Genomic DNA, 27,518 nt, shown 5'->3' with positions numbered 1-27,518 from the left:
AACATTATTTCTTTCAATAGACAATATTAATGTAAAGTTGCGGTTGCCTTCCCCGCTGACAGATAGATTGGAGCACTTGTGCAAACGCTCGTGAAGACAAATGTGAGAGAAGGTAGGAGGTACAATGCGGTCTATATAATAAAATACAATTCATAACAAATTGAAACTCATTGTAGGATGATTTAAAAATATGCCCTACTATTCTTCAGAATGTGCTGGGAAATATGTGGTGGGTCAAGAGGGTTATTTTAACAATACGATGCCACATTTATCTTGAAGAGCCGAAAGAGATCAGCGCTGACAATTTAGTCCAGTTGTTAATTACACCTATCGTTTGTCTGGTGAGTTGCAAGCTTACTGTTAATGATGAGTTGTTGAGTTGAAGGAGAGCGAAAGAAGGAAGGCACAAAAGTCTGTTTGACAGCTCTGCAGAAAGCGCGTGCGCACGGACAGAGCGCGTGCGCACGGAAAGAGCGCCAGTTCGGCTCGATTTGCAATGATCGGTTATTATTATTATTTTTTCGCTATTGGATATTCTATGGTTTGGTTGATCGATGTTAAAGTTTGTTTTAAAAGCAGCTCCACTTATTTTGAAACATATTGCCGTGTACAATAGTAGACAACACAACTAATTTAATTAAAATAATTTTAAATTATAATTAGTACATATACAAAAGGGGAAGAACGTTTAGGCTGGTTGTGCATTACGATAAAATCTCTAAACATAAGCAATGCTCGTTGTTGGTTCTTGTGGAAGGATCAACATGTTCGGCTTAACGAATCTTATTTTAAATATCGAATAACACCACATGCAATTGAACAAAAAGGATGTGATTACAATAGACTTTTGATATTTTCAATTCTGAACCACCGCAAAAAAAATATTGGGAATCAAAATTCTCCTGAGAGGGATGATGTGGGGGAGGCTCATTCTAATTAATATTGTCGTTCAATTATGGGGATAAATTAAAATTGTTATTGTTCTATACATACTTATTTATTATAATTACCTGTAAATATTGATACAGCACAATTCAAGTATTTAAATATCAAATTGCAAACATAGATATGGTCGGTGTTCAGACAGACTGAACCAAGTGTTTTTTTCAATCGAGTAAGAAAAATGTACCCCAAACATGTGAAACACAAAATATTATAGATATTTACTGTAATAATGGAACTTATCTATTTGATGATACATTTGTATCAAAATAACATGGAAGATTTAAAATTGATGGAGTTCTTTACGTATCCTTAGAGCTCCAAAATTCATCTAGTCTGGTCTGTCTAAACATCGACCATATGATTCTCAAAAACTCATGAGAATGGTATTTTACTCTTTGAACTGTTATTTAATTTGGATGTGTTTAAAAGATTTGTAAATTTAATTTATTATTGATGTTACGAGCTATGTCTGTAGTTAAACTTAATGCTACACAAGAAATATATTTGAATCAAAGTATTTTTATATATAAATCATATGAAAAAAAAAAAATGTTCCAGAAAGTACTCTAGAATTCTTTGGGAGCGTCTCCCGGGATTCTTCCTTAAATCATTCATGAATCCTTCAAATCCTCTCTGGGATTGTTCTGCTGAAAATCGTGAGATTATTTCTGAATTTTCTTCCAGATATCGCTTTGGGATTCATCCAAAAAAAACGTTACCATTCCGGTATTACTTCTGAGATTCTTTCGGATATCCCATTGCGATTATTCTGGACATCTTTTTGGATTTTTTTGCAGAACTCTGTATGTGATTTTGCGTGTATCTCCTTAAGGATTACTTTTGAAATCCAGGAAATTACATTCTTTGAAATTCTTGAAAATTGTTTTCGAAATACTATGGAAGATTTTACCATAAATCCTGATGCAATCCATTTGGATATTTAAGGGGAAGATGAATCGAAACCAAAGTTCAAATTTTCAATAGCACGGATCTGGAGAACCAAACATCCGTTTGAGCTGAAAACCTAAACGATTGGTCATCACCAGCTAGTGACCAATCGATTAGGTTTTCAGCTTAAACGGATGTTTGGTTCTCCAGATCCGTGCTCTTGAAAATTTGAAGTTTGGCTTCGATTTATCTTCACCTTAAAGAGGATTTTATCAAAAAATGTACGACTCTACTAGAAATTCTTCGAGAATTCCTCCGAAAATAACCCTAGATTTTTATCCGGAAATACTTCTGGTATTCTTATGAGAATGCCTCTGGTATTCTTCCAAAAATGACTTGAGATGCTTTCGGAAATCTTTCTGAAATTCTTCAAGAAATTCCACTGAGATTTTTACGCCAATATCTTTGAAATACTCCTGGGACTCTTACAAAAATCCTGTTGGAGTTTTTTTTTTCGGATATCTTTCTATTCTAAATTTTTCAATAAATTTTGCTGGGATTGTGCTGTAAAACCTGCTAAGATTCATCCAAAAATACGACTGCCATTCTTCCGGATATCATTCAAGAATTCCACCGGAAGTTTTCGTGAGATTACACCGTAAATCGTTCTGGTATTTTTCAGAAATTCCATAGAGATTCTTAAAAGTATGAAGGATTATCGTTAATATCTGAAATAATCCCATGAGAATTCTAAATCCAAATTACAGTGATATTCAAAAGAATCCCAGAAGTTATTTCGCAAGAACCCCTGAAGATTCAATGAAAAGTCACAGACATCCAGACGATTTCATGAATATTTTCCAGAATAATTACGATGTCCAGAAGAGCTCCAGAAAGATTTACGGAATAATTTCAAATGGAATTTCCAGAACCATTTAAAAGTCACTTTCAAAAGATGCTCAGAAAAAGAAATCAGTAATCAAAGAATCTCATAGGTATTTTTTTAAAGTCCCAGTGACTGTCCGGTAGTTTTCTTGGAGGATTTCCATTTGAAGTCAAGAGGGATTTTCAGAAAATTCTGCCAAGGATTTAAGAAAATTTTCAAGGAAAATCAATGATAAATCACGAAAAAAATCAAAAACACTTCCTTATGAATTTCCAGAAGAATCACAGTTTTTTTTTCTCAAAAAATCTTAGAAAAAAATTCTAAAGAATCACGAAGGAATTTTCGGAATAATTCTGGATATACAAAATTATCTCAGGCAAAAACAATAAAATCAATAGCAATAAATCTGTAAGAATATAAGAAGGATTTCTGTAAGAATATAAGGAGGATTTACAAACAATTACAGAGGAATTTTCGGATGATTTCCATAAATAAAGATTTAAAAAAATCCCCGTCATCTGGAAGATTCTTAGCAGGATTTTCAGAAGTATTCCACAGGGATTTCTGGGAGAATTCCATTGGGATTTACAAAAGAATTCCAGAAGAATTTCCGAAAGAATCCCAAGAATTTGCACGGAAGAAAGTGAAGTGAAATAATAGATTTTTTTGATTATAGTCTCAGGCGTCTTTCCGAGAGTATTCTAGAATAATAGGTATAATCTAAGACATTTTTCGGAAAGAATCTCAAAGGGATTTTGAAGAACTTTCAAAGAGTTTCACGGAAGAAATACTGAAGGATTACGAGGAAAATATCAGAATTTAAATAATAATTTCGATTGGATTTCCAGAAGAAATCCCGAGAAATTTTGTGAGAATCCCCGAACCCAGATTTTTAAAATAGATTCCATTACACTGGAAAGCAATCATTAAATCATTTTCGGCAGAATTCCAGAATTTTACGGCAGAATTCCAGAATTTTACAGCATCCTGAAAGGATTTCCATAATATCCCAAGATGGGTTTCTGGGATAGTCCAATAGGAAGTCCCAAGGAGGTTATTGGAAAAATCAGAGCGATCAAAGAAATAACTACATATAATAATTTCAGAAGGGTTTCTGAAAGAATCTCAGTGAATTTTCAAGATGTCCTCTAGCAACATAATTAATATATACTAATATTTACAACTCAATACTTAATTATAAATTGCGTTAAGGTGATTATAGAACAAAGCCACACCTCAAATTTTCAAAAGCACAAGACTTGAGAACCAAACAGCTCTCACCGTTGAAAATTTATCCCATTAGTCACCACCAGCAAGCAAGCAGATTGATTGGTTTTCAACGCAAACTGTTTTCAGATTCTCCAGTCTTGTGCCCTTGTTTGGCTTCGTTTTATAATCACCTTAAGCTGAGTGTACGCCATCCAGTTTGGGGCGGATTGACGGTATCGAAGTGGATTAAAAACAATTATAGGAGAACGTGTGGAAAATACATATGAACTGCGCAGAATACATCAGACCGATTTAGCATTGCTGCGCACTTCTAAAAGCATTTTATTTTTATTAAAATGTTTGATAATAGTAGAACGACAATGATCATCAGTTGATTTTCCGCTACTGTTTTTTTTTATCACAATTGTTATTTCTTTCCGTGCACGCGCTCGGGAAATGAATCTGGCCATGGTGCAACAACCGCGCTACATTCGATGAATCCTATGCGACAAAAATTGTCGGCGCTATCCGTCAAATTCGCTCACCAAAGCTATTTTGGTGACTTTAACATCACAGCTTTTGTATAATTGGTCACTACCAACTAATAGTGCCAATATCGACAAGGGCGAGAAAAAAAACACTAATGAAGAATAATAGTAGTAATACCATCAGTGCACCAGATTCCGCTCATTTTAGGAAAAACTTTCATAAAATTTTATTTAATTACATTTGTTACTGCATCTAAGTGTTCCTATTTCGCTCATGGTAAACAGATTTCGTGACAAATTTACTAAAAAATGCATTATTTCGAATTTTGTTATTTATCCTGATATATTTTATGGCCAAACCATAGCTACTATTGCTATAAAGAAAGCTGTATACTAAAATCGAGATTTATTTAAAATTTTGTTTAATTTTTTGCATGAGAGGTTATCTTCCCATAAACTCATAATTGTCCCATGTGAATAGGAAATCCAGCAAACATGGGACTGACATGCATTTATGGGCAGTTATTGGAACACACAAAAATACCTATAGTGATCCAATAACCGCTCACGAGGTGTTGTATTTTCAATATAAAGAACTATTGTATCAAATGAACATAATGTCAGACGACTTCAATTGAAAGTTGTTAATATTGCTAGAATATATCCGTGCGAAAAATGTTAGTTTTTGACACGAGAAATCAATTTTTATACTAGTGAGCGGAAATAAGGGACATGAGCGGATACTGGTGCACTGATGGTACTTGGCGGGGATTCGACTGTAACACTCAATCGTTCCGCTCAAACGGCTGCGTAGCAGTTAAATCCGAACAATAATTATACCGACGAGTTACCAATTGCTCAAGTTTTCAGCGTAAACGAATGCTTGGTACTTTAGATTTGGCCTTTAAATAGAATGAGGTGTGGCTTCGATTGTTCATTGTCCAAAATGTTCAATTTTAGCGTGACGTAATAAATTGATGCTGCCTTAGTATTCTTATGAGCACTTCCACAGTTACTAACTGAGAGCTTTCTTTGCCACTTGACTATTTTTCCATGTGTATACCGTGTGGCAGGTACGCAGATACTATATGCCCTTGGAACTCAAGATAATTTCCATTACGAAAAGATCCTCGACCGGTGGGATTCGAACCCACGATCCTCGGCTTGGTCTTTTGAATAAAGGGTGTCTTCTACCTGAACAAAACCTGGAAAATCTGGAATTATCAGGGAATTTCATTCAACCTGGAAAAAACTGGAATTCTCATGGAATTTCGGCTACACTCAGGGAAATTATTTAAAAACAAAAATAAATGGTAGAATATGTCGTTTTTGTGACATAAAATCTCCTCAATCAAAACATTTTTCGGCTGCGCCGCGTTTTGATAGTTGACATGTTCTGTATTTTCAACGACTTTCAATATGACACATGTTTAGTTTGGTAAATGTACAGTTCCAGTTGGATGTCGTTCACGAGCAGTTGGTAAATTGAAAACATTCAAAAAAGTTTTACAAAAATGTTTTTTCGCCTATTATACAAACATAATAAACTTTGTAGGAAAAGAGCAAAATTACGAAAAATAGTACATTTCCCAGGTTAGCATTATTTTAGATTTGATCGCTAAGTCTAAGATCCTAAGTCCCTATTTTAATAAAAACTACTCTAAAATCACTTTTTCAATCTGCATGCAGTGAATCCTGGTGAATTCTAGTAGATTCAGAGGAACCTATAAACACTATTAGGCGACTATTCCACGAGATCTTAATAATATTTTTCTCATATCTTAAGGAATGCTCTCTGCTGGAATTCTAGTAATTTCTCCACTGATATCTTCTTGAATACTTTCGGAAATTTCTCCAGAGATGCTACTAGCGGAATTACCTCAGAAAAGTTTCTTCCAGAAGCTTTGGGAAAAATCGTTTCCATTATTTTTATTTATTCCAGGCATTGTCATAAGATTTTATTTTGAATATCCGTCCACGATTTCTCTCAGGAATTGCCCCAAAAATCATTCAGGCATTATTCGACAATATGTATTATAAACTTTCCAAGAATTCGATAAATTAGGCCTATTATCCCTTGTTAAGTTCTTCCAGAAATTTCTTTTGGAATGTCTCCAGCATTTCTCATCAAAATATTGTTGCTGCGGTTCGAAATCTTCTCATTTTTTTTTTTCAAATCAAATAGCCTATAAGGCTAAGTAGCCCGTCATTCGTTTTGGCAACAATGATCACTTTTCAGCTTGCATTTCAAAGTGATAAAACTCAGTCTTGAAAGTTTATATTGACTTGAAAATGATTCACTGTACGCGCTTACATGCATAAAGTATGCTGATACTTTTTCAGCTGTGTTAGTGCAAAACCAACTGATTTTCTTTGATTCGAAATCGTGAGATGAATTAGCAACAATCATCAACGACGCGTACAAATTTCAATGACGGCCTGCTTCGTCTTAATTGGAATTCATCAAAGCCTACTTAGAATTTACATAAAGTTCAACTGAGATTACTTTCAAAATTCAATGCATGATTTTTTTTTAAATTTTCTCCAGAACAATCTAACAAAATTCCTGGAATTTTCCCTGGATGAATAAATAGAAACAATATTTGAGAAATTTTCAAAAAAAAAAAAATATTGTTGAAATTCCTGAAAGAGTTTTGAATTTTTAAGATACTCTAAACGGGAATTCTGGAGGAAGTCCTACACAGGAAAAAATCCTGTAGTTAAAATTACCATTTTTTAGCTGACTATGCCCATTCTTGAAACTACCATAGAATTTCAGAACAAATTACTATTTTTGTAGTATATCCCAACACATCATTGGTAAATTTGACAGAAATCATTTCCATCAATCAGATTTCGACTACAGGCATAGTAAAATCAAGCGCATTTGTGGTCTGCTTAAAATTGCCGGTGCGAGCGCTTAAGTAAACCTCATAAAATACTAGTTTTTATCGCAATAATCAATCAAAATCAATAGAATAATTTTTGATGGATGATTCCTGATGTCGTTATTTTTAGAAAAAATCCAGATTGAATTACTGAAGGATTGTAAAACGACATTCTTGGAAGAATTTCTTTAAAAATTCGTGAAAAATCTCAAACAAAGTCTTGAAGAGATTTGCGGAGTAAAAAAAAGGACTTTAAACACAGCGGAAATTTAAATTTTTAAAACCACTATTATTTTTAGCGATTGAATCTAGTGCTTATTTTTTTAACAAGTGCTTCGAAAAATTACAAATTTTATGAAAAAAAAATTGCGCACATAGGGTCGGTGTTCCCTTAGTGGACAGTTCCCTATAGTCGCACTAGTGGCTTTTTACGGCCGTTTTGCTATAAATCTTTTCAAAATATTTTTTGACATGAAGGTCAAGAGCTATTAATCTAAGTACCATTTATACACAGCTTGATTTTTTTCAAAAAATGATCGAAATAATTAGTTTTGCTTAAAATTTGAGCTCCCTTGCGCCTATAGTTAACCTATTGTTCCTATAGTAGCACTACTGAGAGAAACTATTTTTTATTATACAAAATAATTGATGAAATAAGAACTTTTTTTACATCAAACGGAAGCTTTTGATCCACACTGTGTAGGAAAAATATAAAAGTTTTGTAAAAATACGATTTTGATAAGTATTTTGCCAATGCCGTGATGCTAGTGCTACTATAGGAACAGGAATTAGAAATAGTGCTACTATAGGCACATGTATTCCTATAGTGGCACACGCGATAATAAATACAAACATTTGAGTTTTTGTAGTTTTCATATTTTTCCCACAAAACCAAAATAAAAAGCTTTTAGATGATGTAAAAATAATGACGCTAGCGTTATTTTTCGATTTTCTACGATTTTTTGTTCTTAGCTATGCGGCTATTGGTACATCGACCCTATAGAGTAAGGTGGGGCAAAAGTTCAACTTTAGTGGTATAATCAAAGTTTCCAGGAAAACAATAGCAGTTGAAACAAAACAGATACCATACAGTGAACCTTCAACACATTGGCTATAATTTTGCTAAACAAATTTGTGTCAACATATTTACTCATTTTTAGTTATAACAATTTCAAAATTGATTGTCTTAAACAAACTGTTGTCCCACCGGTGCACAGTGGTTCGATCTAGAACAAATGTCGGCCAAAACCTCAAAATCTCTCTAAAATAGCCTTTTTTTTTTTTTGTTTTTTACAAGGGGGAAATCTGCAAACAGATCCCCTGAGAAGATAACTCAGGGAATGCGGGGATGACGCACCAACGACGACCCGCTAAAACCAGCCTATGCACTGTGCTTGAGCAATTCATTTAGAATTGCTCAAGTGGTGAACAGTGCATCGACATGACCCTTGGACTCAGACCCTCATCTCCCCGGAACCACCTTACGGTATTTCTTCGGGAAGGGACCAGTGCATATAGCACAACACGTGTAGCAGAAGTAGCCTAGGCAAACTGCTTCTCCTAGCCGACTTAAACAATGTTACAAGGGACCAGCCTCGGCAGGGCTAATCCTCTGCAGCCAACTCTTGGTCGGCGCGCCATAGACGCTGCAATTCTAACATAATGTGAGTGACAGCCGTAGTTACTGCATTCCAGCACTCGGCATCCGCACACATTCTCTCTATAATATTGTCGGGGGACGTGTCCCCTCCGCATGTAGTGAGCATGCGACCTCTCACAACAATGAAACGGGGGCAATCGAACACGACATGCTCCGCTGTTTCCTCTACACCAGCACAATTGGGGCACGCAGGAGATTCTGAGTGCCCGAACCTATGCAGGTACTGTCTATAGCAACCATGTCCTGACAGAAACTGCGTCAGGTGGAAGTTCACTTCCCCATGGCTTCTACCATACCAATCTGACACATTTGGTATTAGTCGATGGGTCCATCTACCCTTAGTGGAGTTATCCCATTCCTGCTGCCAGCTTCTGAGCGTTTCCTCTTTACACGTGTCGCGGACTCCTCTGGTACCCCTTTGGTTGAAGCATTGAACATCTTCCTTGATGATGAGCCCGATGGGCGTCATCCCGGCTATGATGCACACGGCCTCTTTAGATACCGTCCGGTATGCACTTGCTACTCTTAAGCACATTATCCTGTACGTGCTTTCCAACCGCTTTAGGTTTCTGTTCGTTCTAAGCGCTTTTGACCAGATTGGTCCTCCATACCTTAGTATGGATAGCGCCACGCTTGCCAGCAGCTTGCGTTTGCTGGCAATTACAGCAGAGCTGTTAGACATCATCCTCGAAAGCGCCGCTATAGCCGTAGATGCCCTTTTACAGGCATATTCAACGTGGCTAGCGAAGCTCAGCTTGTCATCGATCATTACCCCAAGACGCCTAAGGGATCGCTTGGACTCTATGGTGCAATCACCTACCGAGATAAGCGCCCGTTGCTCGGACTTGCGGTTGTTGACCACCACCACCTCAGTCTTGTGACGGGCCAGTCCTAGTTTCCTAGACTTCATCCATTCCTCAACCAGGGAAATAGAGTGCGCTGCTGTCAACTCTACTTCCTCCATCGATTCACCATAGACCACTAGGGTGATATCGTCGGCGAAGCCAACAATCTTAACACCCGTCGGAAGGGGCAGCCTCAGTACGTCATCGTACATCGCATTCCATAACAGCGGGCCCAGGATTGAACCTTGAGGTACTCCCGCGGTAATTCGAACGCTTTTCTGCCCCTCCTCTGTGTCATACAGTAGAATCCTACCATCAAAATAGCTTCCTAGAAGCTTACACAACTGCACCGGTACCTTGAGGCGGTGAAGCGCGTGTGCTATTGCTTCCCAGCTTGCGCTGTTGAACGCATTCTTCACATCCAGAGTGACAACCGCGCAGTAACGGATGCCGCTCCTTTTATGCTCGATTGCCACCTCAGCTGTTTGAACGACCGACTGGATGGCGTCCAGAGTAGATTTACCTTTTCTGAATCCAAACTGGTTGTTGGACAGGCCGTCCGCACTCTCCGTATACGGTACTAGTCTGTTGAGAATCAACCTCTCCAATAACTTGCCCGTCGTATCTAGTAGACAGATAGGTCTATACGCCGACGGGTCACCTGGTGGTTTCCCCGCCTTTGGTAGTAGCACCAATTTCTGTCGCTTCCATACATCCGGGAAGATTTCTAAAATAGCTGAAATCATATAAATGACATATTTTATGCCATATTTAAGTATTATGGACTTTCATTTTCAAATGTTCCATGTTTTGGACTGATAGAATATACAGGTTTGGACAATATATTTGCAACTTTATCAATCTTTCTTACAAAATGGTCAACTTGAGCAAGCTTGTTCTAAGTTATTTACTGACGGATTTAAATAAAATTTTCACAACGTGTCAGGCATAACTCAAATTTCAACATATATTTTAGAGTAATTTTTCCATGCACAACTTCAATAGTAAAAACAACTTAAAGAAAGTGAAATTTTAGACGAAAACTTATAAACGATTTATCCAAAAATATTGAAGCTCTACACAAAACCATCATAAGCAAATTTGTTCATCAAGTTTAAATTCACAACTTTATTTTCTAATATGCCAATTATTGAAATTTGTAAAAAAAATCTGGCATTATCTCTGGCACACTATCTCGTTCGTATTCAACGGCTACGCAGTCTTTTCAGGAATAAAACGAGGTTTATTACTTGCCCAACGTTTCGACACGGGAAAAAACTGCGTAGCCGTTAAATCCGAACGTAGAAAAAAATCATTACGGTGAACTCGTGATTAGAAAAATCGCTCAAAAATATATGTTGCAATTCATGTGAAGTCTGAAAAACTGTGAAACTACATGCACATTTATCAATAAATATCTCAGATCTAACCCTGCCTCATTGCAAGTATCATCCATTTCATCAGTTTCAGCATGTTTGTCAAGCCTATAGGGGTCGTCCATAAACCACGAGGACATTTATTGGGGGAATGGGGGGTTCTGGTCAATGAACACGTTCCACACAAATTACATTATTTAAAATTTTTGTATGGGCAAACGACCACGAGGGGGAGGGGGAATCCTCAAAAAATTGACCAAGTGGTTAATGGACAGACCCATAGCTTTAGTTCGTATTCATACTGACTTTGGCAGCAAAAGCAAATCCAAGTAGGGAATGATTTTTCCAATTTATTTAATTTTATCTAGAGGCTGCATTCGGAGAAAATAGTTTCGTTCTACCAAGTCGAGATAATTTGTGTTATTTTATTTGGTGAATTCATTTAGTACCAGTTTGAACAATATTTGAAAGCACTTCAATACCATAATAATACCAAATAGAAGTGTGGACAATATTTAATTAAGGTATAATACCAAAATATTGTATGCATAGGGACGCAGAGAGCCGTAGCAGTAAACGCGTAGCTATTCAGCAAGATCAAGCTTAGAATCGTGGGTTCGAATCCCACTGGTCGAAAGAATATGAAGAAAAAGATAGGTGCGAGTGTTTCGTTCCTTCTCGGGATGCCATTCATGGCTACTACGATTGCAATGCACTTACTGGCGTATCACAGGGTTATTATTATTTATCTAAAATTGCACTCCGTGCACCTTCAAACGCGTCCAAAGTACCCTACTTGAAAGCTTATGTTTTTAGCTTTCGCATAAACTTATTCTCATCGCGGGCATTCGTGGGCTTCTAATGTCTTAGGGTACTTTTATTAAAAATACTGTAGTTTATGAAGAATTTTTTGTCTAAATTTAGTTTGTATAAATTCAATGAAATTTTTTACTCAATTCAGGTGTACTTTATGTATCTACAAACAACTTCTCTTAAGGCTAAGTAGCCCGTCATTCGTTTTGGCATCAATGATGACTTTTCAGCTTGCATTTCAAAGTGATAATACTCAGTCTTGATAGTTTATATTGACTTGAAATATTATCACTGTACGCGCTAGCATGCATAAAGTATGCTGATACTTTTTTAATTGTGTAAGTGCCAATCCGACTGATTTTCTTTGATTCGAAATCGTGAGATGAATTAGCAACAATCATCAACGCCGCATACAAATACCTTAAGATACCATGGCAGTTTGAGCTCTCTTTAAATTCATAAATAGCTGGTGAATTATGGATCGCAATTCTTAATTTTCTTTAAAATTCATGTCCACGGTCCACACAGAGAGTTGTATAAAATTCATAATTCAATGAATCTGCTTCAAACTTTGGATTTCAACCACCAATATGATAAGAAAGTCGGGAAAAATAATACCGGTCGGAGAAAACAACTTTGATTTTTGAGGTTTTGACCGCCTTCGAACCATAGTGCGGTGGGGCAAGAGTTCGAATCAAGTGTGGGGCAAAAGTTCGCTGGCTAAAACACAAGAAATCGATACTTTTATGACAGGCATACTTCATACCAGCCGAAAACTTAAGTTTGCCGAAAAATACACACTAAACAAAAAATTACCCAAAACAGGGTTAATTATAATATACTCAAAAATAGCAGTTTTTCGCAAAACTAAGTGAAAATGTAAAATTTTGGTGACATTTTTCGCACGGTCAAGCAACTTTTGCTAAATTTGAAGATAATATGTGGATTTTAGGCAATTTGCAAATTTTTCCGTGAGTTTATACATGGGTCGAACTTTTGCCCCGCTGATTCGAACTTTTTCCCCACTATAGGCTAAAAATTGATTCCAAGCATTTATGCGGAAACTAATACACCTCAAAGCATCCTTATGATAGGCCCAGAAACGCCCTTACAAAAAATATTGAAAAAGATTTTATCTTCATTTGGTTCCATGCAACAAAAGTTTGACCGAAAATTACAATTTTCACGTCGAAAAACAACAAATAACCATAACTTTTCTGAATCTCAATCATTTTTTATGATATTTGGTGTGAAAGTCTCTTACTTGAATAGAATTTGAGCCACCATGACATTTATAAGTTATGTTTAAACTAGAAATCCTCAAAAGAAACCCTTGCCCCACTCGAACTTTTGCCCTACTACTGCTGTGAATCGCAAGTCAGTCCTATCTGCATTTTCGTCAAAATTGAGTTGAGTTCACTTTTCATCATATCTTCCAATGCTCTTTCAGCTGCACTAATAAGATAATATGATTTGTTCGGAAAAATAAGAAAAAAAGCAAGTCAAATTGTCCCATAATGAAAAGTAATCGCATATCAGTCCCATTACAGATTTCCGCATTTTTCTTGGGAAGATATCGTAGTGAAAAGCTAATTGTGAAAGTTTCATAAGGATTTGAACATGTTCCAATTCTCTGGATTTTTTTGAATATTCGTATGGAAAACGAGTTTGCAAAAAGTCATATTCACATAGAAACAAAGTTACAGCATACCAATCGATGATCGCATTTCTCAATGGTACCTTTGTAAGCTAAATGCAGAACTATGATTAGGTGCTGATAGTAATATGCCGCGTACATATAATGAAAAAGTAGGTAGGGTCGATGTACCAATAGCCGCATAGCTAAGAACAAATATTCGTATAAAATCGAAAAATAACGCTAGCGTCATTATTTTTACACTATCTGAAAGCTTTAAATATGAAAACTACGAAAACTCATATGTTTGTATTTAATATCGCGTGTGCCACTATAGGAATACATTACTATAGATACTATTTCTAATTTCAGTTCCTATAGTAGCACTAGCATCACGGCGTTGGAAAAATACTTATCAAAATCGTATTTTTACAATACTTTTATATTTTTCCTACAAAGTGTGAATCAAAAGCTTTCGTTTGATGTAAAAAAAGTTCTTAATTCATAAATTCTTTCGTATAATAAAAAATAGTTTCTCTCAGTAGTGCTACTATAGGAACAATAGGTTTACTATAGGCGCAAGGGAGCTCAAATTTTAAGCAAAACTAATTATTTCGATAATTTTTTGAACAAAATCAAGCAATGTATCAATGGTTCTTAGATAAATAGCTCCTGACCTTCACGTCAAAAAATATTTTAAAAAGATTTATAACAAAACGGCCGTAAAAAGCCACTAGTGCGACTATAGGGGACTGTCCACTAAGGGAACACTGACCCTACAACAACAGGGAGTAATAAATGATATTTGATGCAAAAAAAAAAACTACGGCCTCACTCTATGTTCTCTTAATATAGTACGCCTGAAGCAGGCTTCTTCGAATGTCGGGGCTTCTGCCAACAATATACCATGTCTGGAATGTATGGCATCCCTATAACATCGTTATCCGCATGAAAATATTCCCATTTCTATGTTAAATAACCTTCAACCTCAAACTGCAAGCTGCAGCATACTGACGGACAATAGTGCAATAAAGAGTGAGAAGTAATTCCACTTTTATGCCGTGAATATTAAAACCATTTCACCCGGCTTTCCATTTCTTTTCGAAAAAAAAATAGGTTTTCGTTTTGCTTTTCCCGCTATAATGTGAATGAAATTGTATGTACGAAGCAATGTTTTTTTTCGGGAATTACGGTACAAAAATAGACTACTGGTCTGGTGGCTTATTAAAACAAAATGGTATAGGGTAGATGTATCAGTTATGGCCAAAATATGTTCTGTTCATTTGTCATCATTTTAAGACGATGAGCATTGTGAATTAACGATAGTCCAAATGCAAATTAAATTTGGAGCTGAAGTCATTCTCACTTCTAACGCGGCTTAAACTTGTTCAAAGTGTCCTTCCGCCTCACATTTGTTCTTCACTGGTATACAGTATCTCCAAGCCATTTAATCGATTTTCATACTCACTTATCGAAAAACCTGGTGCTCTGATGAATTAGTGCTGCTATGCAGATGTAGGCGATACATTTTTTCACCCGAGGAATCGTGCACCACGTTCGAGCTATGGGAGCATGGCAAACATAGACGTACCTGCGGGAGATTGTGCGAGACAAAATATTTAATAAAATGAATGGTCGGTAAAACTGTAAACGAAAAAAGCATATTTGAAAAGTGCATAATAGGATTCTGGCGGTTTTCCACAGATGATGTTTATTTTACTACTTTATTCGGAATATTAACCCGTGTAGGCCTGAGTGAAAGCAAAAATACTAAAACCCTCACTACTCAGCGAATACTTAACGGATTCAAATAATTTTTTGTAAGTATACTGGCCCACATATCTAGTTTCAAGAAGTGGTCAGAGGAACTCGGGAATACCCCTGTAGCTGGAGTTATTGCGGTGGGTTACTGGGCCAAGTCGGGTAAAAAAAGCGATTTTTTGGGACATGCCCAGTTATCTAGCTTGATACAGATGTTAAGATACAAATTGTGCACTTTATCATAAATTTGAGGTATCCAGGGGACCCGAAAATGGTCATTTGCAGGATCAATCAAATTCAGTTGACATAATTATTCAATTCAATCGATTATCAGAAGGTTTACGCTGATGCGTTTTTCTTAAAACTCCTTGATAAAGTGGCCACATAGCCGATTCTGGAAATTACCTGTGACTTGAAATTTGCCTATCTCCAGGGGCACAGAAGCACAGAACACTTGTCACCCGACCAGACCCAGTGATCCACCGCAATAACTCCGGCCACATGAACGTTTCCAAGATCCTTTTACTACTTTTAGAAACTAGTTAGGTGTACCAGTATACTGACAAAAAATTATTGAAATCCGTTGAGTATTTGTTGAGCGGTGAGAATTTTAGTAATTTTTATTTCACTCAGGCCTATACGGGTTAAAAAGTAGTATGTGAATGATATAATCTGTTCGGCTTATAAATTTACGTTTCTACTTTGTTGTTGTCTATACTGAATGACGTAATTCAATTTGTTAAATCTATAGCTCTTCGTGCAATTTAATGTGCCTCGAATCGATATCTATTATCACTTCATACATCCAATTGAATGTACTTTTGCCTGTGGACATCTGTCGCAGTTGTTCAATAATGCGTAATTATACTGTACATTATCCTCGTCCGTCTAGATGTCGTCCTAATTAGTTATGACAGCATAAAGAGCGTTTGATGCATACGGTTTTATCGGTTTTTTTTTTCGCGGTGCAAAAGTTATTTTGACTCAAATTAGAATGAATTTAAACATAATTTCCGAGAATGAAAACCATCAAAATGTTGGTGTTTCTAAGATATTCCTAATTCTATCACTCTTAAAGAACTGAGTGTAGCTATCTATAGTGATTGTCAACAACGACACGATAGGGAATATTATAATCTATTGTAAATTATTTACCTCTGTACAGCCAACGCTAACGTAAGCCAGACTGATGCTGTGTGGAACATTGCCGGTAAGTGCTGCAATAGAGAGAAAACAGTTCATGTTAATACTAGTAAGTGCAATTTAAAGCGAATAAATTTAGTTGATCAGCGCCAATACCGTAAATCAGGGACAAATTGAATCATTTTTTAAACCATCCTTACGAATTCAGTTATTGTAAAACTGATGTCTCCTAAATCAGTACTTCGTCAATCGTGGGCAGCCTCGATAATTGATTGTTTTATGAAACAACGTGTACTCAACTAGTTCGAATGTCACAAAATGTGTGTTGGTCCAATTCGGATCATTTGGCATGATTCAATCCGGAACTTTTCATTTCCCACCTGGCATTACAAACAAATTGAACTCGCTATTGAATGCCTTTCAAGAAATCAAACAGTACGATCCAAACTTTTGAAATAGTCCTTAGAGTAGAGCTCTTGTACGACAGAACGGCTTGCCGTACGCCGTAAATTAAATTATCCCATAAATTTTGCCCACAAGACAAAGTGGGTTCAAAATTTATGGTCCAGCCGCATTCAGGCGCTCTGTGGAATGGCTTCAATTTCTGCAATCAAATGCTCCCGCATAATAACAGTTACCTGCAGCTCAAAATGAATGCTGTTTGTCCGTAAAATCGTTGCTCATTGAAATAATCAACATTGTAACAAGGTCGTTCCGTAAATATGAACGCACAGACTATGCTTGCATAATGGGTTCAAGAGCAATGGTGTTGGAATTAATGCAGGCTCAAAACGGTAATGCCAATCTCAGTATCGACGACGAGAGCATCATCCCGATTCGCAACCAAAGCGTCATTAATCCAGGCAAGGTATTATTAATGACGGCGCTGCAGTTGTTGTTCGCGATACTGGTAGCGTATGGTTACAATATTATATACCGGATCCTCAGCGGTCAGATAAATCAACTTTCGATGCAGGTTACCTAATAAATGTTGTTAACTATGGTAGGATAGTCGTTAGTAGCGATAGCAGTACATTAAATTTGATAGTGATTCATAATTATTCCGTGCAACTAAGCTGCACTACAGTATTACATGAATTCGAGCAGTTCATATGTTCAATTGGTATGTGAAATTATCAGATATCGTAAAACGGGGTAACTTTGATAGTTTTTTCGGAAGAAAATCTGAATAGTTCAAAATTACAGAATCACAAATCGCCCATGTTCTGATTGATGCACGACAGTTCTCCAACATAATCGACGTCAGGACCTATCATGGCGCTAACATCGACTCTGACCACTATCTGGTGATGGTTAAACTGCGCCCAAAACTCTTCGTCGTTAATAACGTATGGTACCGACGGCCGCCCCTGTGTGACCGGCTTAAGCAACCAGATGTCGCATCTGCATACGCGCATCACCTCGAGGCTGCATTACTGGATAACGGTGAGCTGGACGAAGCCCCTCTAGAGGAGTGCTGGAAAACAGTGAAAGCAGCCATCAACGATGCAGCTGAGAGCAACGTCGGGTACGTGGGACGGAGTCGACGGAACGATTGGTTTGAAGAGGAATGTAGGCATTTTCTGGAGGAGAATAATGCAGCGCGGGCGGTCATGCTACAGCAAGGGACCTAGCAGAACTTGAAACGTTACAGACGGAAACGGCAACAACATACCCGCCATTTTCGGGAGAAAAAAACGCCGCCTGGAGTAGACGGAGTGCGAGAAGATGGAATAGTTGGGCCGGTCTCAAGAAGCTCAAAGCATTCCGCAACGGCTTCGTGCCGCGAGCCGAGATGTGAAGGGGTAACGATGGGATGACGGACGAGCGTGAGGTGATCGAAAGGTGGAAGCAGCACTTCGACGAACATCTGAATGGCGCTGAGAGCACAGACAATGAAGGTCGGGACAACGGAGGAAATGCCTTCGTCGGTACCGCGGAGGATGGAAATCAACCAGCCACCACTTTGAGGAAGGTTAAGGATGCCATTCACCAGTTCAAGAACAATAAAGTTGCTGGTAAAGATGGTATCGGAGCAGAACTCATAAAGCAACGATGGAAGGGAGCAAAATTTTGTGAAGGTTTCAGGCAAACATTCCAGTTCGTTTGAATCCCGTCGGGGAATGCGACAAGGTCTGTTGCTCAATATTGTGCCAGAAGGTGCTATGCGGAAAGCCGAGCTTAACAGCCAAGGTACGATTTTTACGAGATCCAGTCAATTTGTTTGCTTCGCGGATGACATGGACATAGTCGGCCGAACATTTGAAAAGGTGGCAGACCTGCATACCCGCCTAAAACGCTAGACAGCAAAAGTTGGACTGGTGGTGAATGCGACCAAGACAAAGTACATGCTAGCTGGTGGGGCCGAGCGCAACAGGCCTCGCATAGGTAGCAGTGTTACGATAGACGGGGATACGTTCGAGGTGGTCGACGTCGTCTACCTTGGATCCTTGCTGAGGGCTGACAATAACGTTAGCCGTGAAATACGAAGGCGCATCATCAGTGGAAGTTGGGTCTTCTATGGCCTCCACAAGAAGCTGCTGTCAAAAAGATTCAAATCCGCACCAAATGTACCATGCACAAAACGCTCATAAGGGCGGTAGTCCTCTACGGGCATGACCTAGAAGATGCTTACGACGATCTTTGGCGGTGTGCAAGAAAACGGTGTGTAGCGGCGAAGGATGAACCACGAACTCGTCCAACTCTACGGCGAACCCAGTATCCAGAAGGTGGCCAAAGCTGGAAGGAAACGATAGGCAGGACATGTTGCAAGAATGCCGGACAGCTACCCTGCAAATATGGTGTTCGCTTCGGATGCGGTTGGTACAAGAAGGCGTTGAGCGCAGCGAGCTAGATGGGCGGATCAAGTGCGCATCGATTCGGCGAGCGTGAGGCAGAACCGAGTATGGAGAGATGCGGCCACAAACCGAATTTTGGTTCGTGAAATTGTTGATTAAGTTTTATCTGTTTAGATGTTAACCAAATAAATGAAAATGGGTCTTGCTCTTAATAAGCAGACTGCTTATGTATCAGACGTAAGGAAAGGTGTGCTATAATGATGGAAAAATGGAAGCGTATGAAAACGGTTTTTTTGTTTGTCTCTGGTTTTCTATATTGCTGTGAACGAATAGATTAAGTGTGATAGATTGCGAGTGGAAGGTAGAAGCAATCGTTAGATACAGCTATAATGTACGAGGAAAGGGATGGGCTGGATATGAACCCATGACCGTTTGCTAATGAAACGGTAGCCATTAGACCATCAACCCCGCCAGTGGGGATGCAATGATTAGAAGAAAAAGTAGCCAAGCGGACGGTGTTGAGTTCGAATCCCAAAATGCAAAAAAAAATGTTTCCTAAATTATCGAGTGCCAAAGTCGAACAAAGCTTTCAGTTAATAACTTTGAGAATGCTGATAAGAACACTAAACTGAATCAGACTTTGTCTTAGTTGGGACATAACACCAGAAAGAAGAAGAAGAAGAAGATTCAGCGATATGGATGTAATATTATAATCCATTTTTTGCTGTGCTGCGTGCTTGATCTTAAGGGCTTTTAATTTCCACGTTACCGCCTGGTGGACAACGACCGTTTAGCTTTGATATATTACCAAACAGTAAACCCTTTTCATGGTAAACGTTAGAAGTTTCGTCGTAAGAAGTTGAACAGCTTCCTTTAAGCGAACCCGTTCTACGTGACACAGATCACAAATCAAATGTAATCCCATTTTCCCAAACGATAAAAAACAGCCCGGGTAAAGTTCTACCAACGATTTATCTTCGCGTTTCTGCATACGTCTCGAAGATGACCAAGCGTTTTCGCTATGGGTTTGCTCCTTCGAGTCGTGTCCGCTCTCTGACCTCTGTTGGGAGGTAATTTCCGCCTTGTCATTAATATGTCTCTTAGGCCGACACACGGGTCGTCATGTCCACCTTCGTTCCGTTGCGATAATCCGGAAGGAAAGCGGAAGATTGCTACTTGGTGCCATTGAGGGGTATTCCACTATTCGTTTAGTGAATGTCTTCGCCGTAGTCTTTCTGGCAATGATTTATTTGGTCGTGGATTTTTGCATCTCTTCAAAGTAACTATTATTCCACATACATTTCAATTGATTATCTTTTAGTCCATCGATAACCTTTGCTCATTGAAGAATCAAGAACCACCTCATAAACATAAAAATAATCCTTGAAATTTGTACCCGCAGCCTGGTACAATTTTCCGACCACGACAATCCGATGACACCAGCAATAGCTACAACCATGCACATTCCGTCGTCCAGCACGTAACGGCCAGCTTGATGTCGAGATTATCGTTTAAAGAGAACCGGAAACTCAGTGCCAGCAAGTTTATTGTCGCCTGTATTCGTACGTGACTCCATCGGAAAACATAATATAACACCTTGGCGTGGTTGTTTCGGGGTCTACTTTTACACGATAGGGAATTTTGTAAATGATGACATGATTTCAATCAAGCTTCATGCTAGTCTCCTTTCCGTTTTCAAGCAACTGAAAACTTACTTTAAATTATAAAATATGTACAGCTTTGTTGGATGAAAAATTATAGTTTTGTTTTTCGAACGTTTTCCTTTAAAAGATTTATTACGATGTTTCAGAAGCATCCGACAAGCAAGAACTGCGCGAATACCGCCAAAGTTATGTGGGCAGGATTCTGGTAGTCAATTTACTGGAGATGTCGTAAGAATCCATCCAAGATTTTCCAATAATCTCGGATGAAATCAGTCCTGGATCACTTATCTACCATAACTACCAAGTGTATTCAAGAAGTAAACGTACAGTCACCCCACACAGCTGAATCACCCACAATTTATGAATTAGCTGATTTCAAAAGACAAAATTATTATAAAACTTATCACAAAATATCACAGAATCATTTTTACTGATAAGCAACACATAGTGATCAGCCATTTCAAGGCATTTTATCTCAGTAAAATAGCTCTTGGTCGCGGTATGAACCAACAATATTAGAGTAAGGTGGGGCAAAAGTTCGACCTTAGTGGTATAATCAAAGTTTCCAGAAAAACAATAGCAGTTGAAACAAAACAAATACCATACAGTGAACCTTCAGCATATTGGCTATAATTTTGCTGAACAAACTTGTGTCAAAATATTTACCCATTTTTAGTTATAACAGTTTCAAAATTGATTGTCTTATTCGAACTTTTGCCCCACCGGTGGGGCAAGAGTTCGAATCTAGTGTGGGGCAAAAGTTCGCTGGCTAAAACACAAAATATCGATTCTTTTATGACAGACATACTTTACACCAGCCGTAAACTTAAGTTTGACGAAAAATACACACTAAATTTTCATCGAAAAATTACCCAAAACCGGGTTAATTGTAATATACTCAAAAATACCAGTTTTTCGCAAAACTAAGTAGAAATGTAAAATTTTGGTGACAGTTTTCACACGATCAGACTAATTTAACTAAGTTTGAAGATAATATGTGGATTTTAGGCAATTTGCAAATTTTTACGTGTTTTTATACATAGGTCGAACTTTTGCCCCGCTGATTCGAACTTTTGCCCCACTATGGGCCAAAATTTGTTTTTAAGCATTTATGCAAAAACGAATACACCTCAAAGCAACCTTATGATAGGCCTAGAAACGCCCTTACATAAAATATTGAACAAGATTTTATCTTCAATTGGTTCCATGCAACGAAAGTTTGACCAAAAATTACAATATTCATGTCGAAAAACAACAAATAGCCATAAATTTTCCAAATCTCAATCTATTTTTATGATATTTGGATTGAAAGTCTCTTACTTGAATAGCATTCGAACCACCATGACATTTATAAGATTTGTTTTGAATTGAGCTAGAAATCTTAAAAAGAAACTCTTACCCCACTCGAACTTTTGCCCCACTTTACTCTACTGAATTCCTTTTGCAGCTATTTGGGCTGTATTTTTTGCCAACTTCGTAAGCCGTGTCCCTATTGACGCCTAACTAGAAACGACGTTTTAAAGTTTGTTTCAAAGATTTTTTGTGACTGATTGAGCCCCAGACAACATTTACAGATTCAATAAACATAGCTATGAGAGAAAAATGCGTATTGACTCGAATTTGGCTGCGATTTTTGAGTAAAATACTTGATCAATAAATTGTGGGAAATATACACACCATTCACAATTTATGAATCAGTGTTCAAACTACGAGTACTTATTATGCGTGGCGTGGAAAATTCTCGCGCCGGCTATCTTAAAAAACGCTTGTAGATCGCCGCAGGTACTTCAAATCGTTTTGGTGTCTTCTGCGCGATCATGCCTTGGACAATCAGGAATAATCGCGCAGAAGACACCAAAACGATTTGAAGTACCTGCGGCGATCCACACGCATTTTAAGAAGTTTTCAAGATCGCCGTCGCGATATTTAACGCGCAATGCACAGTAGTATTATTAAAAATGATTCTTAGTTGCAAATAATTTCCTATGTAAAGTTTTGTTACGGGAAAGCAAAAGTGGTTTGGGACCGTTCACAAACTACGAAAATTTGTTTGTAATGTTGTTGAATAATAAAATAAAAAAACGAAATTTGTGAGGAACAAAACGAAACAGTATAGATTTAAAAAATGTAAAGAACTTTTTAGTTGCACCTGATAGGTTCTTCCTAATTTGGCTATAAAACGTTTTTTTTTAGATTAACTTCCAGGCTAAACTGTTGGCTCTTCTATCAGACACATGGAGAAGTCCAAGGTATTCAAACTTCTGAAAAATAATTTAAAAAATCAGACGTCGTGGAGCATCGTTTACATTCATGTAGCCGATTTTTTCACGTGCGTAATGTGCCACCATATAATCGCTATATAATATTGTAATCCTCACACTGAGAAAAATTTACACGTTAAGGTCGTTTACCTTATAGATTTGCGCAATGAGGAAAACCACATGACTTGTTCGGTAGCTATATGGATTTCGTCATTGACTTCACGGTATAATAACATGTGTATCAACATTAAGTTGTCATGTGATGCAAACATGAATGTCTAATTATTAAATCATGAAAACCTACTGATTTGCTTATTGGATTCGAAATGAATTGGCTTTAGATAGTCATGTGTGACAGAACATGAAACTGAAAGAAGAAATATGGTGAAGAACTCTTGCCCACCCAAAACACACTGAATCCGTGTTGGGTTGATGATCTATGCGTCCATAGGTTGACGTATACGAATCTGAAGGAAATGCTTCGGGAACTCATGTGCTCCAGGCAGTGTTCTAATAAACATATGAACTATATAGCATTTAATTGCAAAATAATTGAAAGTAAACAACTGATTCATAAATCGTGTTCACATTGATTCATATTTGTGGACAACTTTTTGCCGATTCATTAATTGTGGTTTTAGACAATGATATCATTGTGCATTAACTACAGGTATATATTCCACTTTACCATTCCGCATTGATTTCATAAAAAAAATATTGTTTATTTTGCTCTATATAATTTTTCAAATTTAAGCAGAGCCTTAAATGATTCATAACTGTGGGACCAGTGCACTATGGTCCAGGAATCAGTTTTACGCGGAAAGATGCATTTTGAGCTTTAGAATGAAACATTAGACAAAAACGGCCTTCTACAAAGTTGTTTGTATTAGTTAAGCCCTTTGTTTGGTTCTATTGAAAATTAGGGTGGACCACATTTTCATAAAAATTGTGTAACTAAATTTCTTATTTGTATAAATTATATTATGCATGCTTCAGCAAAGTTGTAGACCATTCAATTTCAAGCAACTTTGCCAAAAAAAGTTTTTTTGTATCTCTTAAATTGACCGATTTAGAGCTTTTTTCCTACGGTGACATAGGGTGGTCCGAACAAAACTGGTTTTCTGGCTCTAGAGTTTTCAATTCAAATTTCTTATCGAAGTAGTCTATGAAACACTTTTAGAGCTTTGAAAAATGCGTAATTTGGTGAGTGAAGAAACTCGCTATCTCCTTCTGTTTAGGAGTTATTGTTGTTTTTCTCTCAAAAACATGCCTACTTTGATTGTGAATATCTCTGATTGGGGCAAACATAAAAAATATCTTTTGACGGCGTTCAAAAGACAAAATTAAATTGTATATTATATCAAAAAATTACAGATGTGTTATTTTTGTAACTCTAATAAAACGTCTTGAAAGTCAAATATTTTTTATCACAAAAACTTTAACAACTTTTGAACTAAAATAGATATCAACAATCTTTTTGCATGAAAATTTGCGTTTTGTTAAGTTCTAAAAGTCGTTCATAGACGGCTTTGACGAGAAAATAATATTAAAAAAACTAGAGTTGAAAAACTTATTTTTGTTAGACCACCCTGCGATGATTAGGAAAAAATGCTCTAGATTGGTCAAATTTTGAGCTACATAAAAACTTTTTTTGGCAAAGTTGATCAAAATTGCAAGTTCTACCGCTTTGCCTAAGAGTATATACCAGTATTTTTGCAAATAAAAAAGTTGATTATATGATATGCGTGATATTGTGGACCACCCTAGTTTCAAATGACACAGTATGTAAGCTTACATTTTTAGAAACAATTTTGTACAAGATCATTTTTGTCTAAAATTTCATTTTCATGCTCAAAATGCAAAATAATAAAGAAATACATACTATGAAAATCTTCAAAATAGTTTTAGAGCCCTATCTTTTTTATTTCAGCTTTCTCGTCAAAGCGGTCTATGAACGACTTTAAGAACTTAACAAAACACAAATTTTCATGCAAAAATATTGATGATATCTATTTTAGTTCAAAAGTTATTAAAGTTTTTCTGCTTAAAATCCTTTGTTTTTCAAGGCATTTTATTAGAGTTACAAAAATAACACATCTGTAATTTTTTGATATAATATACAATTTTATTTTGTCTTTTGAATGCCGTTAAAAGATATTTTTTATGTTTGCCCCAATCAGAGATATTTACAATCAAAGTAGGCATATTTTTGAGAGAAAAACAACAATAACTCCTAAACGGAAGGAGATATCGAGTTTCTTCACTCACCAAATTACGCATTTTTCAAAGCTCTAAGTGTTTCATAGACTACTTTGATGAGAAATTTGAATTGAAAACTCTAGAGCCAGAAAACCAGTTTTATTCGGACCACCCTATGTCACCGTAGGAAAAAAGCTCTAAATCGGTCAATTTAAGAGATACAAAAAAACTTTTTTTGGCAAAGTTGCTTGAAATTGAATGGTCTACAACTTTGCTGAAGCATGTATAATATAATTTCTACAAATAAGAAAGTTAGTTACACATTTTTTTTACAAAAATGTGGTCCACCCTAATTTTCAATAAAACCAAACAAAGGGCTTAACTAATACAAACAACTTTGTAGAAGGCCGTTTTTGTCTAATGTTTCATTCTAAAGCTCAAAATGCATCTTTCCGCGTAAAACTGATTCCTGGACCACTGTGCAGTGTACAAAAAAAAAAAATGTAAAAACATTTCGGAGCATCTGTGCAAGGGAAAACACGAGGGATGTATCATATCGCAAGAAATTCACAGAAGAAGTCGAATCATTTTTTTTGCTGTTTAATCTTTTTTTTTCTATTTCATTTATTTGAGGCTCAATCGCGTTTAACGCTTTACGGAGCCGAAATTCATTTTTTGTATTGTTTACAAATCATTCACTTTTTTGTACTAAGATTAGCATGGGATGGAGCCAGGGTACTCGTGGCAACTCGAGGTTAATGGTCACAATTTTTGGAAGGAGGTTTAGGGTTTTCTGCAGCACATCCGGGAGGTATATCGTGGTATCGCGATGAACGTGTAGTGGCGTTGGTACCAATTTCTTGCAGGTATTCGTCTGCCGGATGGCCAGGATCCTCAATCCAACATACAGGGGACAAAACACAGAGAAAAAAAAACTGGAGAAGAGAACACAGGAGAATTAAACTTTTATACTGGACAAGCGAAGAAAATCGTAAATTGCGACCATGTAAATGAGATCGCGGGTGCCCAACACATCTCTAACAGGAACATAGGGTTGTCTACCTCGGGCCGCAAGGGTATCCAAAAGTTGCGCTCTGGAGGCGTACATATCCGGGCATTTCCAAACTACGTGATCGATGTCATCATAACCATAACCACACCTATTACAAACATTGCTCAGCGCGAGGTTAATCCTGTGCAAATGTGTACCTAGCGAGTAATGGTTGGACATGAGTCTTGACATCACGCGAATGAAATCTCGACCTACATCCAAACCTTTCCACCACGCTCGCAAGGAAACTTTAGGAATTATGGAATGTAACCACCGTCCCAGTTGGTCATTTAGCCAATCGCTTTGCCAACCGTGAAGAGAACTTTGACGTACTAAATGAAAAAATTCACCGTGTGAAATTTGTCTATCACAAATCTCACCTTCCTCAGCGCCCACCTTTGCGAGAGAGTCCGCCTTCTCATTGCCATAAATTAGGCAATGTGAGGCGACCCATACAAAGGTAATCTTATATGATCTTTCGACCAGTGCACACATCTGCTCTCTTATTTTTGTAAGAAAGTAAGATGCATGCTTAATATGTTTCATCGATCGAAGTGCCTCAATAGAACTGAGGCTATCCGAAAAGATGAAGAAGTGGTTTGCGGGCATGTTTGAGATCATCCCCAATGCGAAGTTGATTGCTGCCAGCTCAGCAACGTAAACCGTGCAAGGTTCCTGAAGTTTTCGGAAGGCGGAAGAGTTTTCATTGAAGACACCGAAGCCAGTGGATCCATTGATGCGGGACCCGTCAGTGAAATATCTCCTGTAGGAATCGACATTCTGGTACTTTGCGTTAAAAATACGTGGAATCGTTATACATCGAAGTTGATCCGGGATTCCATGAATAGCTTGTTTCATGGACAGATCATATCCAACAGAGGAACTGTCATTGGTGAAGTGTACACGTGGAGGGTTATAACATGGAAGACTTATGTCAGATGACATGTAGTAGAGATAAACTCTCATGAATTTTGACTGAGTATTCAGTTTGAGCATTTCTTCGAAGT

General features: G+C 37.3%; 1 protein-coding gene across 1 annotated transcript in view; it reads right to left on the bottom strand.

Moving 5' to 3' along the window:
• The window catches only part of LOC5569139 (sex peptide receptor), a 98,590-nt gene that overhangs the window by 1,947 nt on the left and 69,125 nt on the right, over window positions 1–27,518 (bottom strand). The window contains exons 4-5 of the mRNA XM_021848571.1: window positions 16,551–16,612; window positions 15,103–15,225 (exon numbers count right to left, since the gene is read on the bottom strand). Of these exons, the coding sequence (XP_021704263.1) occupies window positions 15,103–15,225; window positions 16,551–16,612 (185 nt within the window). The remainder of the gene's footprint in view (window positions 1–15,102; window positions 15,226–16,550; window positions 16,613–27,518) is intronic.

Source organism: Aedes aegypti, chromosome 3 (genome assembly GCF_002204515.2).
Source record: "Aedes aegypti strain LVP_AGWG chromosome 3, AaegL5.0 Primary Assembly, whole genome shotgun sequence".
Taxonomy (NCBI): domain Eukaryota; kingdom Metazoa; phylum Arthropoda; class Insecta; order Diptera; family Culicidae; genus Aedes; species Aedes aegypti.
This window is presented reverse-complemented; position numbering and strand designations above follow the sequence as displayed.